Source organism: Arvicanthis niloticus, chromosome 1 (genome assembly GCF_011762505.2).
Source record: "Arvicanthis niloticus isolate mArvNil1 chromosome 1, mArvNil1.pat.X, whole genome shotgun sequence".
NCBI classification, from domain to species: Eukaryota; Metazoa; Chordata; class Mammalia; order Rodentia; family Muridae; genus Arvicanthis; species Arvicanthis niloticus.
In genome coordinates, this window is record NC_047658.1 from 38,587,649 (window position 1) to 38,601,678 (window position 14,030).

A 14,030-nucleotide genomic window follows, 5' to 3' on the forward strand; every position below is an offset into this window, starting at 1 on the left:
CTGTAACGGTGGGACTGGGAGAAAAGGAGGGAGAAGGACTGTGATGAAGATGTAAAGTGAATAAATAAATACATTATTGGGGGGAAGTGAAAAAAGAAAGTATGACTTCTTGCTGCTTTTTTTTTTTTTTTTTTTTTTTGCAAAAGTAAAATGCATTCAGTAGAAACCGCACTTTGAATTGTGTTCTTTTCCTAGGCTGGTGATCTGTGGTCTGGTCCTCTCTCCCGATGCTGGACTGCAGCCGCATAATCCCTAGGAGAGACAATCAGTTTTCTATGGGCCCCGTAGCTACACTGGGGTGTTTTAGTACACTAGGAGTATTCCACGGCTCTCCCACTTAGAACAGTCCCAGCTTACAATGGGATATCAGAACATAACCCCATCACAAATAGAGCAGCAACTGTCTTCCATTCATAGTCTTATAAATGGACAACCGGGTTGCCCCGTTCACCCCTCACACACAATGGAGCTGAGAATAGCCCGTCCAAGTGGCACTCTGTACTGGTGTGGATGAGGGAGAATTCTTAGAAGTAAGATTGCTAAGGTCAAGAGCTAATGCAGAGGCCAAGGAGGTGGGTCAGTAGATAATGTTCTTGCCATGCTAGTGCCAGGCCCAGTTAGGATCCCTCAAAACCACAAAAAAACCCCAGAGCAGACGTGGCAGCTGCCTGTAATCCCAGAAAAGACAAAGAGAGGATCCTTGTGGCAAGCTGGCTCAACTAGTTGAATTTGAGAGCTCTGCTTCTGTTGAGAAACTCTGCCTCAATAAATAAAGTGGAGAGTAACCAAAGAAAACACCCAACGTCAACTTTAGGCTGCTACACTAAAGCTTGTGCATGCGCCCCTCAAAGGTGTGCACACACTCACACCGAAGGCTAAATAAGTAAACCAATAAGTGCCGTTGCCATTATTGACCATGAAAAACTTGGCCTCAAAATGAGTCACATGATTTACTTTCCCCCAGCAAAATGTGTCTTGTTCTCATTCCTGACACTTCTCAGAAAGGCCTTCATTTCTTGCCTGACAACAGTCAGCACCTACAGGGTAAGTGATAAGGCAAGATGACCTAGCACTGTTAACAGGGTGTGTGACGTGGACGGATCACTTAGCAGCAACGGCTACACTGTAAATGTTTTTCTCATCTTCAAAATTATACTTAGAGATATCTGTGGATGCAAATGTCTTCTGCCTCAATCAGTAGCTTAAGCCTTCTTCTACAGCTCGTTAGACCGCCAGTAAAACAAAGGGAGTTTGATCTACACTTCCGGAGTGGCTCCATGAACCACCAGAACCTGAAACTTCAGGTGACCGTGATCTGGGTCAGCTCATCAACTGCTGGCATGATTCACCAGCTGACAAGCACTGGGGGTGGGATGCAGAAGGGAGGGGTGTCCTCCTGCGGATGGAACCATTGCTCAAACTGTCCAGGTGTGCAAACTCTGGCCTTCCTTTAAAGATAGCATTTAACCTATGTTTATTTATAGGTCTTTGCTAAAGCAGGATTAAACCTTTGAGTAGAGCAAACCTTGTTGTGAAGGCATCCCCTAAAAACATTTAGACTATCTCCAGAGTGTCTGTGCATCACCATTTACTGGTTATTCTGTCTCCTCTGGCTATTCTATTTCATCTGGTGGGCTGACAGTGCTGGGCTGTGTCCTTTAGCTATCTGTCTCTGAGATACATGTGTGCAAATGCACGCATGCTTGTGTGAGAAACACTCACAGTGTCTCACAAAAACTGTATGTAGAACTCACAAGTAGACCAAGGATGCATGAGGTGCCTGTGATGGCTAATCTTGGTTGTCAACTTGACTAAGTCTAGAACCAATGGAAACCAAGAATTGCAGAATACCTGAGAGAGATTTTTCTTGATTGGATAGTTTGAGGTGGGAAGACCCATGCTAAATCTGGACCACACCTTCTGGTAACAGCCCACATAAATAAAGTTTTGCTGCGGGCCCTCACTCTTGATGTCAAGTTCACCTACCCTGCTGCCAAGGCGTTTCTTTCCTGATATTAGAGCCTACTTCTTTGAGACTCCAGCAGAGACCGTAGAGTAGCTGAGACACCCAGCTTCATGGACAGAACAACTACCAGATTCCTGGACCTTCCACTGGGAGACAGCCATTGTTGGACTAGCTGAACTACAGCCCATAAGCAACTCTAATAACCCAACCCTCCTAACATATATAGAGTCTATTCATTCTCTTCCTCTAGAGAACCCTGGCCAATGCGGCACTAAGGACATTCTAGACAACAAATGTTGTATCTGCTGCTCTCAGGCAGCTGTAACATAATCGACAATTGATTGTCAGTTCCGGCCTCTGACAGGAAATGCTCCAAATAGAGGGAAATAATGTGGAAAAAAAAACGGGGGAAGATTGGGAATTGAACCCAAGGCCATGTGTGTAATAGGCAAACCCTCAGCTATACTTGAAATCCTTCCCTTCCCCTTTCCCTTCCCTTCCCTTCCCTTCCCTTCCCTTCCCTTCCCTTCCCTTTTTTTTTTTTTCCTTATTTACATTTGAAACAGGAGCTCACCAACTTTCCCAGGCCTTGAACTCCTGCCTCAGCTAGAAGTGCAAGTGTGCGCTGTCACTCCTGGTTAGAAAGATGACTAATGTAATGAGGATCTTGCTTATGAGTTTAATAGATGAGTTAGCAATGAAGAAAGCATCGCTGGACTCATTGGGATTAAGTGGTGATATTAGAATGGCCGTTACAGTTGCTCTTTGCAGACAGCAGACAGAACCTGCTGAAAGCACAAAAGAAGCATTTCTGAACTTTAAAAGATTTTTTTTTTTAAAGATGACTACTTTTTCCAGGGACTTCTATTTGAGTCCAGATGCTGTGTCTTTAAAGAAGCTTGCACAGGGAACTCTGTCAGTTATTTGAGGCATGCTGCCAACAAACAATTGAGGTATTTACCAAAGGTTTCCAAGAAATTGCGGCAAATCATACAAAATGTTATACCTGTTAGGAAGAGGCAATCAAATGTATTAGCAGCAGAAAAAAAAGTGGCACGTGAGCGAGCGAACAAAGCTGCCATCTGTGAGAACATGAAACGAAGGTAGAGATCAGTCTTAATTACATCATAAAGAACTGCACTCACTCAAGCAGAAAAGTAGGTGATCTGCCACTTGTGAATACATTTTGAAACATTTTGTGAATGTTTCTGCCACTTGTGAATACATTTTGAAACACCAGCCTAGAACTGCTGCTACCACAGAGCCCTTCAGGTGCGGCAGTGGGAACACCCACATAGAAACAAGGGCCTGTCAGATCCTAAGACTCTGGGCTTGGCCAAGTAGGACTCAGTGTAGAACTCACATCTTATTCCAGGCTGGACATGCATCCAGTTCAGGTGGTTTGTGCGCTATCAAACATCTACAAGGGGATAGTGAGATGGCTTAGTAGGCAAAGGTGCCTGCCGCCAATCCTGATGACTAAGTTCAATTGCCAGGCTCCACATCGCGGAAAAAGAGAACCATCTCTGAACATTGTCCTCTGAGCACCACATGTGTATCATAGCATGAGCACCAACACACACCAACACACACTAAACAAACGTAATAATTTTAACTCTCCGAGGAGCCACTCCAGCTCCTGGCTTCTCTATTCATCCGTTGTTGACTTGGTAACTGAGGGACTTCTAGGAAGCAGGGGACTAGGAACAAGGTGTTTAACATTCTCAGCATATTCCCGATGCACACACACTCCTGTCTTTTCATTGGACTCAAGTTTAGAAAATATAGACACGTCTAAAGCAGGCTCAAAGATACTGAAGGCATTGACTATGTCACAAAGTGGAGCATCTGTGTCTTGCCAGATCTGTGCTTTATGTAAATCAGTGTGAATTATGGGGCAGCTGCTGAATTTGGGTGCTCTGGTGATGTCTTGGTGTTTGTGGTTACGGTCTTACGGGAACCTTTCTCTATGGTTTCCCAGCCTGTAATTCATGGCTAGGTGTTCTGTATTTCCCAGAGACCACTGCTGGAATCTGGTCTTCACTGCACAATGAATATTTTATCCTTAGATGGGGACCATCTCTTACAGAGAGAGTCAGGGGAGGGAGGTGATGAACTATTTTCGAGATAAATCACAAGTGTCAAAGACGGTGGTTCTATCCAAAGAATAAACAGGAGTGGCCACCATTCAGTGGCAGAGAGAAACTATGCTCACACAGCTTTGTGGCTTAAACTGGAATATTTTAGTTGTTTGATTTATTAATCATGAAAAAGAGATACACGAATAGCCCCACCACCAGCACCACAAGCACTCTTGTTTTCTGTCTTTTTGTTTGGTTAAATGAGAACTCCTCAGGCTCTGGGACCGTAGTTCAGAGGGTGTACTGGCCTATTATATCAGAGATCCAGCGGTTGATCCCAACAGGGATGGTACCACATGGGCCTGAAATTCAGGCCTTTCCAGCTCCAGAAACAAGAGGATCTGAAGTTCAAGGCCATCTTCAGCATCAGCTAGCACCTGGGCTCTATTAGACTTTCTTAAAGAACCTCTCAGGTCCAAATGACTACTTTTTGCTGTTATACTCCTAACATGTAGGTGACTAAGAAATAAAATTGGTATTTACAAACATTTGTCGGGTAAGCCCCCTAGCCCTAGTTGAAGGGCTTTCGTTCTTAATAAAATGTATAAGACAAGACCGAGCAAATATAGGGCAAACTGGTATCCAACTTAAAAATCCATTCAGTGAGCCTAGCCTACTTGGAGACCTCCAAGATAGTGGGAGTTCCATCCTGTTTCAAAAACCTAGGCGTATGGCTCCGGAGGAACCGCCCTCCTCCCCCACACCATGTACACAATCCATACCGTTTCATAAACCTACTCTCGAAAATACTGACGGACTTAGGTGAGGGGTATTAACCAGCTCCCTGCTCACTGGGACTAAATACAGGTATTTATCATCTTGTGATAATTCACCTACCCATCTCTTCAATATCCATTAAAAACTAATATGCGGGGCTCGAGAGGCAGAGATGGAGACCTCAGATTCTCTTGAGTTCGAGGCCAGCCGTAGCTACTTAGCGAATTCACGCATCGCTCCCAGCCCGCAAATCCCCAAGCTCTCGGAGGTGAACTGACTGTGGCTGTGTGGCTCCAGCTCCGTCCGCAGCGTACAAAGCTGCAGTGTGGACCCGGCTGTCCCGGCCACCGAGCCGGGAGGCCGGCCTGGGGAGGGAAGGGCGTGGCAGTTCTAGGGGCATCTAGGGAGCCGGTCAACTCAGTCCACGTGCAGTGCGGGGCCGCCGGCTCGGAGCGATGGCGACGGGGGCGTGGCCGCTGGTACCGGGCAGTGGGGGCTGGAGTCCCGCCCGCCCCGCTCTCGTCGTTGCTAACTCACACCCCTTCAGCCTGGCCGCAGACTGCGGGGCGGGTGCTTTTCTTTCTTTCTTTCTTTTCTTCCTTTCTTTTTTTTTTTTTTTTTTTTGGGTTAAACTTTGGCCACGTGAACTGCCCCCCATTCACTTTTGCGCCAATCACGAGGCGCGGACGGATCCCGAGAGGGGCCACGGCACGCTGCCGGCGGGCCGCTTCTTAACGCGCGGTGCGTGACGTGAGGGGCTCCTTTGCAATGGCGCGCTAAGCCGGAGGATGTGCAGCTGCAGAGGCGGCGCAGGGCACCGAGAGGGCGGGCGCAGCGCGAGCCGAGCCGAGCCAGCCGGGGGACGCGAGCCGCAGGAGCCGCTGTCGCCTCGCGCCGGAGTCGCCGGCCGCGCGCGCGGGGCATGGTCCCCTCTTAAAGGCGCAGGCCGCGGCGGTGCGGGCGGGCGCGCGGAACAAAGCGCCGGCGCGGGGCCTGCGGGCGGCTCGGGAGCCGCGATGGGCGCGGCGGGCCCGCGGCGGCCGCGGCGCTGCCCGGGCCGGGCCTGCCGGCACTAGGGCGGGCTGGCCTCCGCGGGCGGGGGCGGCGGGCTGAGGGCGCGCGGAGCCTGCGGCAGGGACAGCGGCCCGGCGGGCGGAGGGGCGCGGGCATGGCCGCGCGCGGCCGCCGCGCCTGGCTCAGCATGCTGCTCGGGCTCGTCCTGGGCTTCGTGCTGGCCTCGCGGCTCGTCCTGCCCCGCGCCTCGGAGCTGAAGCGAGTGGGCCCGCGGCGGCGCCCCAGTCCCGAGGGATGCCGGTCAGGGCAGGCGGCATCGCAGCCCAGCGGAGCGCGGGGCGATGCGCGCGGGGCGCAGCTCTGGCCGCAGGGTTCGGCCGCGGAGGGCGTCCCGCGCGACAGGAACTTTCTCTTCGTGGGAGTCATGACAGCCCAGAAATACCTGCAGACCCGCGCCGTGGCCGCTTACAGGTGAGCCCCCTTTTCGTGGATACCATCGCCTGCATCCGGCATCCTAGCTGGCGGGCGGTCGTTCCCCAGAGGCTTCTAGGGTAGCTGCCAGCGACTCAGCGCAAAGTCAGCAGGGGTTAGACGAGGATGGTGAGCATCGCTCAAGGGCAAGGCTTTGGGATTAGTTGAGTACGTTGGCCTTAGTGTATGTGCCTCTCAACCTGATCTCCAGTGAGACACGTAACCTTTCTGTGTTTAAGACTCCTTTGTTAAAGGGAACGGATCTCCCCCATAAGGTGGTGGGGGAAATTCAGTGTTGTACTTGCGAGAGTGGAGGCAGAGGTTATAATTTGAGTCTCTAAAATAGGCACTTTGTCATTTTGAAGGGAGAGCCCGCCTAAATTAACCTGGCTGGGGCTCCTCTGTACCGTACTTAAGATTTTTCACAGTCACTCCTTTTGGTGAGAGTGACCACTCTGTTTTGGAGCACACTGGTTTGTTAAGTAGAGAAAAAGAACCTTGAGGAAAAAGTGTGTGTGATAGATTCAGTCACTGCGAGACTGCAGCCTGGTGTTCCCTAGCTCAGTCATAGAGGTGTATGCGTGGTAGGAAGTAGCTGGGTCCAAGTAGGCTAAATGAATCCTAGAAGTGGCAGCGATCATGTTCAGGATTAACAAAGGGATTAGCCAAAGCTGCCTCTAGAAAGGAGATGGTTTTGGAATGGAGGGCATGGTTAGAACTGTATTTGCAGGGGAGCGAATCTGAAATAGAAAAGGGGTAGACCTAAGTGAAGGAGGGGACTCGGTGGAAATTTTTTTTATGTGAAGTACAGAAACCTTTACTGTACGGGTGAAGCTTGGCGTTCTTCCAGGCACAGAGTCAGTGGCAGGAATGGTTTCAGAGCACGGATGTTCTGGGGCCGAGCTTTTTGAACAGGGCTACACTAGTTGCTGTTTGTTTTAAATTTATAACCAGTACTTTTATAACTTTGGTTTTTAAATCCAGTTTCTGGTCTAAGTTTTCAGGCAGCAGATGGTATAAGAAAACAAACATAGCTGGATCTCTCCTTTCTTTAAGTGAGGGATTGAGAAAAAAAGGCGAGAAATCATTGAACGGCTTGACCACCACTCCTGCTGCTAATGTCAAGAGGCTGCATCCTGCTAAGAACAGTTCGGAGTGGCCAGAGGCCACAGGAGGCTGGCCGTATGTGTGGACTAATGGAATAGGTTGAGAACCAGTAGGCCAGAGTTCTCTCCAAGACATTCTTTTAATTAATATCTTTATCAGAAATTGAGGGCCAGATGTGGTGGCACAGGTCTTTACTCCTAGCACTTAGTAGACAGAGCAGGTGGATCTCTGTGAGTTCCAAACCAGCCTGGTCTACATAGTTCCAGGATGGATATGACGAACACTGAACCCCTTCTCAAAAAAAAAAAAAAAAAAAAAAAAAAAAGGTCAAGCAAACAAACAAAATGAGAAAGGACCCCTCTCTCCAGGTGGCTCAGTAGGTAAAGGTGATTGCTGCTAAATCTGACAGCCTGAGTTTGGTCCTCAGAAAGATCCCTCAGGATAGGAGAGAGCCACCTCCCCCAAACGGTCCTCTTGCCTTTCACACCTCTGCCATGAGGTACATTTGCAGTACCACACAACATACACACAATAGATAACATGTAAATAAAATGAATGCCCTTTTAGTAATAAGATCAAAGGAAGGAAAAGACCCACTAAATTGTGTTGTGGTTTTGAAAATAAATCCATGAAATTACAATTTAGTGACAGATCACAACTCTCTTGACAATTGCCAGAGTAGTGTGTTCAGATAAATGATATGAGTTCTTACCCCTCCGCATACATTTCCATGCTTATACAATATACACAAACCAACGGGATCATCGTGCCAGCAGTGCCAAGCACTAGTTTTATAGTTGGCCACAGTTTCCCAAAGCCCAACTTGAAGTGAAGTGTGTGTCATTCTTTAATGTTAAGATTTTCTCATTGTTTTCCTTTAGGCAGTGGGGACGTACTCTTTATCTGTGATCTGAAGAAAGCAGAACACATGGAGAGCTGCTCCCTGCTGGTCAGGGTCCCTGCCTCTCAGCCTGTCAGCCCTGTAGCTAAATTGGCTAGCCTTAGGAAAAATTCAGGGAAGGCCTGACTTGGGAGAAGGTGGTTTTGAGGTTGTAAGTTATTTACAGTGTGCTGGTTTATGCAGTCTGGGCCAGAAGTCCACACTGAGCATCCATGTATAGTAAGTACTGTGTGAAAGTAGTTTGATTGTTGAATTGTGTAGCATAAAAAGTGGAGCCTGAATTCGCACGCCACCACACTTGGCTCATTCTCCATCATATGAGAAACTCCCAGCATTCATTAGGTAAGGTGGCAGGCAGGTTAGAAGTTCAAGGCCCCCTGGCTACATGAGACTTGGTCTTTAAAAAAACAGAGCCTCCTTTAGTTTGTTGTCCTCTTCCTCCTCCTCCAATTTAATAAAACAATTGTTTGGCTTATAGATGAAGGAGATAACAATACTTGTAGTACGAGGACATTGTGATATAAGATTGATAATGTCAGAATTTATATTTTGGGACTAGTAACTAGCAGCCTTTTCCTTCCTGAGACTGAGATCCAGGAGGGAGCTAAGAGGCCCTTGAGAAATCTAGGATGGTATGCTTGTCTGGACTAAAGGAGAACAACTCTGTTTGTATATGCTCTTACTTTGTAGGCCTGCTGTACACGTGAAGTGAGGCTAGGCCTCACAGAGAGACAGCTGGGCAGTGGTGGCTGATACAGGAGGCACAAAACAGTTTTAAAATCAGCCAGACTGAAACTCAAAAGTGTACCAATGGAGACCGGCTGGAACCAACTTTTGTAGATCCTATGTAGCTGCCTAGCTGTTAAGCTCACAGGAGTGATCCTGGCTCAGTCAAACATTTAAGTGCACTTAGGTACAGTTCAGCCCTTTGTAAAACAGGTAACCTGCATGGCCCTTACGGATCCAAACCCTGAGTCTGAGGGCACAGCAGATCAAATGTGTATTCTGCTAGTTGTATTGAAAGGGACGGTCTCTGAAAAGGGTCTGGGCTAGTGATGGGAGAAAATAGAACAGGGGCTGGGCCCGGTGGTGTCCTGTGTTAGCTGATTGTGAAGAAAGCTGCCCCCCCCCCCCAATCAGGTCAGATAGTGAAAGACTGGTTGTGTGACTATCACTGATAAACATATGACAAAGGGAAAGCTGGATGCTGAGAGCAGAAGCCAGCTTGGAAGGAACCCCAAGAAGACAGTAAAAGAAGGAACTGGGTCTGATTGTTCAGACCCATGGAATTGCATTCTGAGTGAGTGGAAAAGCCACTTGAGGCTTTGAGCAGAAAGGGAAATGGGTAGCTGAGACTCCATAAATACATATAGAAAATAATCAGTGTGGGCTTATTTTCAAAGTTATTTGTCTGTTATGGTTTTTTCTTTAAAATATCATGATTCACATGTAGTAATTTGTTGTGTTAATTATCACCAGGTTGATTAGGTGCCTGGAGTTACTAACTGTAGTTCATATTTTCTTGATTTTTTTTCTTAGTTTTAAAAAGTATATAGAGGCTAGATAGTCAAATAACTTAACCCGTCTTTTCCGTCATCATTACTATTATTGTTATTATTTAATGTATGTGGGTGTTTGCCTGAATGTCTGTGTATGCCTGTACCCAGGGGGGCCAGAAGAGGCCGCAGATCCTCTAGTCTCAACTAGAGTTAGAGATGGCTGTAAGCTACCGTGGTGCTGGGAACCACACCCAGGTCTTCGCCAAGAGCAGCCAGTGAGTGCTCATCTCCTGTTGTTTTGCTTCCTGAGACTCACTTTGTAGTCCAGGCTGGCCTTGAATTCTTGGTGATCCTCCTGCCTCTCACCCTCCCAAGGTCTGGAACTGCAAGAAGTCACTACTTCCTGCTCCTGATTTGAGATATCCCTCCTTACAGTCAAAAAGGTATTGTCTTCAAAAGGTACTGTCCTGAGAAAGTTCTTTTGAGCATACTGGATAAATAACTTTATCACTGAAATACACCCTCAGCCATTTTGAGTTTTCAAATGAGACAGGATCTCATTAAGTTGTCGAAGCTGGCCTTGAACTTGCCTGAGCTTCCAGGTAGCTAGGTTATATAGCCTTTGTCACCAGGCCAGTTCCATGGGAGGTGGGGTGGGGAGGAGGGTTTTTTTTTTTTTTTTTTTTAAAAGAATTATTTCTTTTTCTTCGCTGAGAGGGAAAAGACTGTCCCAACCACATCAGGTGGCTCATGGCTGCTCCAGCTTCCAAGGCATCTGTGCTCATACAGTTTAAAGTCTTAAGAAAAGAAATCTTTCTAAGTAGTTAAGGATGACTTTCGGGTCGATATTCTCCTGCCTCAGACTCTTGAGTCCTGAGATCACAGATTTGTTTGCTGCCATACCCAGCTCCTTTTTCCCCATCTGTTTTTAATGCTCAGAACACTGAACTTCAGTTGGTGATAATAGCGCAATTAGTAAAGTAAATGCAGGGTGCAAGGACCTGTGTCCTAGCCTGGGACCCAGGTGGGCAGAGGACTGTGTAGGATTCCTGTATAGGGGCTTAACAGCCAACTCAGCCTAAGTGGTTAAGTTCCAGGCCAGTGAGAAACTGTTTCAATAAGTGGACAGCTTTCCTGAAGATGATGCCTGAGACTGTTTTCAGTCTCGTGCAACACACACACGCACACACGCTCACGCACACGCACACACGTGAGGAAACATTGAGCTGTCCTAACACCTCACAGTTATTTGGATCTTACTGCCCCTGGCCTGAAGGTGGGTGACAGTCTTTCTCTTTACTTTCCTGTTTTCTTCCCCTGAAGATTGATTGGCTGCCTGTTTCTGTCCAGGGATGATTAGCATTAGCGTGTGGAGGGGTGTGGGAAGAAAAGGTGAGAACAGGACTCTTACTCAAGATAGCTTTTTATCAGGTAATGACTCTTCCTAGTGCTTTAAGACATACTTCCTCTTGCCAGCCTTAATGAGCTTCTTCTCTATAACATACCATATAAGTATGTACATGTAAGTAATTTCCTTATTTCTTGATCTAAGTAAACTTGAAACAGCTCAGTTCTCTTCCATGCAGTTCATTTTAGCAAATATTAATTTGGAAGGTTTCTACATGTAAAAAATTCAAATAATCAACTTTTAAGTGTGCTTTGGAGCACAACTAATTTCAAGTTATGAATTACACGTAGAAAGAGACTGGGGAAAGATATGGGCTGGAAATGAGTGATTTGTATCTGTCAGAGTCAGAGGGTTTGTGTTGTCAGTACTCGGCGGCGTCGTGTTGTCAGATCATGGCGGTCGCCAGCAGGACTCATGCGTTTCTCACTGTTGGTTGTTGAGAGGCTACTAAGACTGGGCTGCAGCCCTACAGAGCCTAGTTTAGATGAAGAACTGAAGACTGTTGACTGACAAGGGCTCACAGGGTACCCATTCAAGTGTGCAGAAGGCTCTGACCACATTCCCACCCTTTCTCCTCTTCTGAGTCTTGAAGAACAAGTAGGAGTTTTAGAGACAATGACAATAGCAGGTTTTCTAAGTCATGAAGTAGCAGGAAGTGGTAGTGGTGGGCAATGAGAAAGGAGAGCAGCACACCAAGGGCCTGCGTGAGGGAAGGCCCCAGTGTGTTACATAAAACGACACAGCCAGTCCATAGTATAGTTAAGGGGAAGCTTTTTATTGTAGGTGTATTGTGTGTATGTGTGTGTGATGGGGCGAGGAGGGGGAGATGAGAACACAGCCAGAGGCATCTGAAGAGTTCAGAGCAGAGATTGAAAGTAGACTGAACACACAAACTGGCCAGGGCTGTGAGAGAGGAGAATAATAGCAGGGGTTAGAGAGCAGAGAGCCTAGAGAGAAGCCGGAGCAGCAGACTGGATGGATGGGCATAGCGGGAATAGCAGGGCTACACTGAAACTGAGTAGCTGCTGAAGGGAGTATGGCTGGGGAGGAGGTGAAAGGGCTTGGATGCTAGCACAGGGAAGGAGACTAGAGGCCAGCATGAGCTTTGATGTGTTGATAGGTACCACAGGTATTGATTCCTTTTGGCAGAGGGGAAGGCCTGGTGGGGGCTGGCTTTTATCTGACCACTAGAGATCCTCCTATAGTCCATTAGTCCATTATAGTTAATAGGTTGAGCCTGTTTCTGAATATTTGGACTGCCCTTTGGAGTTTGGGAAGTTGGAGTTTCACATGCGCAGACTCAGGAACCTGAGTTTTGTAGAACTGTCTGTGGTATCTCAGAGTGAGAGTAGTTGACGGGATCTCTATTTGGAAGTTCAGCTGACGGTCTTGCTATTTGGAGGCTGGTATTAAGCTTTGTCGAATTTGTTTCTGATGGCAAGGTCCACACTAAGTTTGCAGGATCTGTGATAGTAAACAAAATCTCACAGGAGGGTTTGAGTCAAGTTTTTTGGCTTAAGAGTTAAAGCCAGTCACAATCTGAAGGAGTTTTATGTTGCCAAGCTATGCAGACAAAGGGCAGGTAGAAGTGGATGAAGTGTGTGCAAGGTTGCCCTCCTTATCTGAGAGGACTGTTTCCTGGGTCTTATCAGCGCTCCAGTCCTCACTGTGAAATAAAAGGAGATAGCCAGGAAATGAGTGCCAGTGAGAGGCTGGGCTGGCCTGGGAGGCCGCAGAGGGACACCTGTTTGTCCATTTGGCTCATACTCATGAGCTGTCTGTCTTTGCTGGCCCTGAGTTTCCTGTGATATCCGCAGTTTCCTGTGGTAATGATACTTCAGAGTCCTCCACCTGGTAAGAGTGAGAGGCTGTAAAGCAGCCTGCGATTGTTGAGCAAAGGGTGGCTGCTGGCAGCTGGTGAACAGGCTGATTCCAGGTAGCACCTCACAGTACCAAGACACTGATGGACAGGAACAAGCCTGGGATGGTTTTATTGTTTGCGTAACTTCTCTGATATATTTTTTGTCTAAGAGTTGAAAACTTATTTGTTTATATACTATATAATCACCCCACCCCCAGCAAGCAAACAAATAAAAATATTTGGGCCTAATAAGAACTGTAGCTTAGGAAAATACAAGAACTTTAAGTAAATAGCAGCAGTACAGAAGTTGTTCAGAGAGCTCTGTGGTACTCATTTGGAGACTGGAGAAGGCTACCTCACACCTTCTCTCGTTTATACTCTGCATTTTAATTCGTACATTTCAAAAAAAAAAGGTGTGTTGTGGTCTCTTGGTGAGTGTTCTTACTGCTGGTTGTGAATCTGGGCTCAGAGCGCTGGCTTCTAATACTTGGGAATGCCTTCTGGACTGTCCAGACCATTGTTGAAGTGGGAAGTTATAAGAAAAGGGCTTCCCTCGCCCCCTTTAGAGCAAGGTTTCAGTAACAATACAGCGGAACTGGGCATCTTCCTGCCCCAGTCTCCCAAGTGCTTGGATTGTAAAGCAAAGATACGCTTTTATACTTTCTTTCCCAGTAAGTCTGTGTTTAAGGATCAGCAGTAAAGAGTATAATTTAACCTTTTAAAATAATTTCCCTACTGTTCTCTATTTTCCACCTGTTCCCGTAACAGCTTGAGATTACTCATGTCTTCTTAAGCACAGTGAGTCAGTTGACTTGAGAGGAACCCATATTATACCCAGAAACCACGTACCCATAGCGATGCTAAGGACATTTAAAGCAGGGATCCTGTACTGGATGAAAACCAGCCCTTGTCAGTTAGGGGCTGAGTCTTCACAGGTCCCGGTCC

The 14,030-nt window shown here is 47.2% G+C and overlaps 1 protein-coding gene across 1 annotated transcript in view; it reads left to right on the forward strand.

The window, feature by feature from the left end:
- Nucleotides 1-5,904: 5,904 nt before the first annotated feature.
- Nucleotides 5,905-14,030, forward strand: part of Chsy1 (chondroitin sulfate synthase 1) — a 57,615-nt gene continuing 49,489 nt past the window's right edge. The window contains exon 1 of the mRNA XM_034521080.2: nucleotides 5,905-6,309. Coding sequence (XP_034376971.1) covers nucleotides 5,993-6,309 — 317 coding nt within the window. The 5' untranslated portion in view covers nucleotides 5,905-5,992. The remainder of the gene's footprint in view (nucleotides 6,310-14,030) is intronic.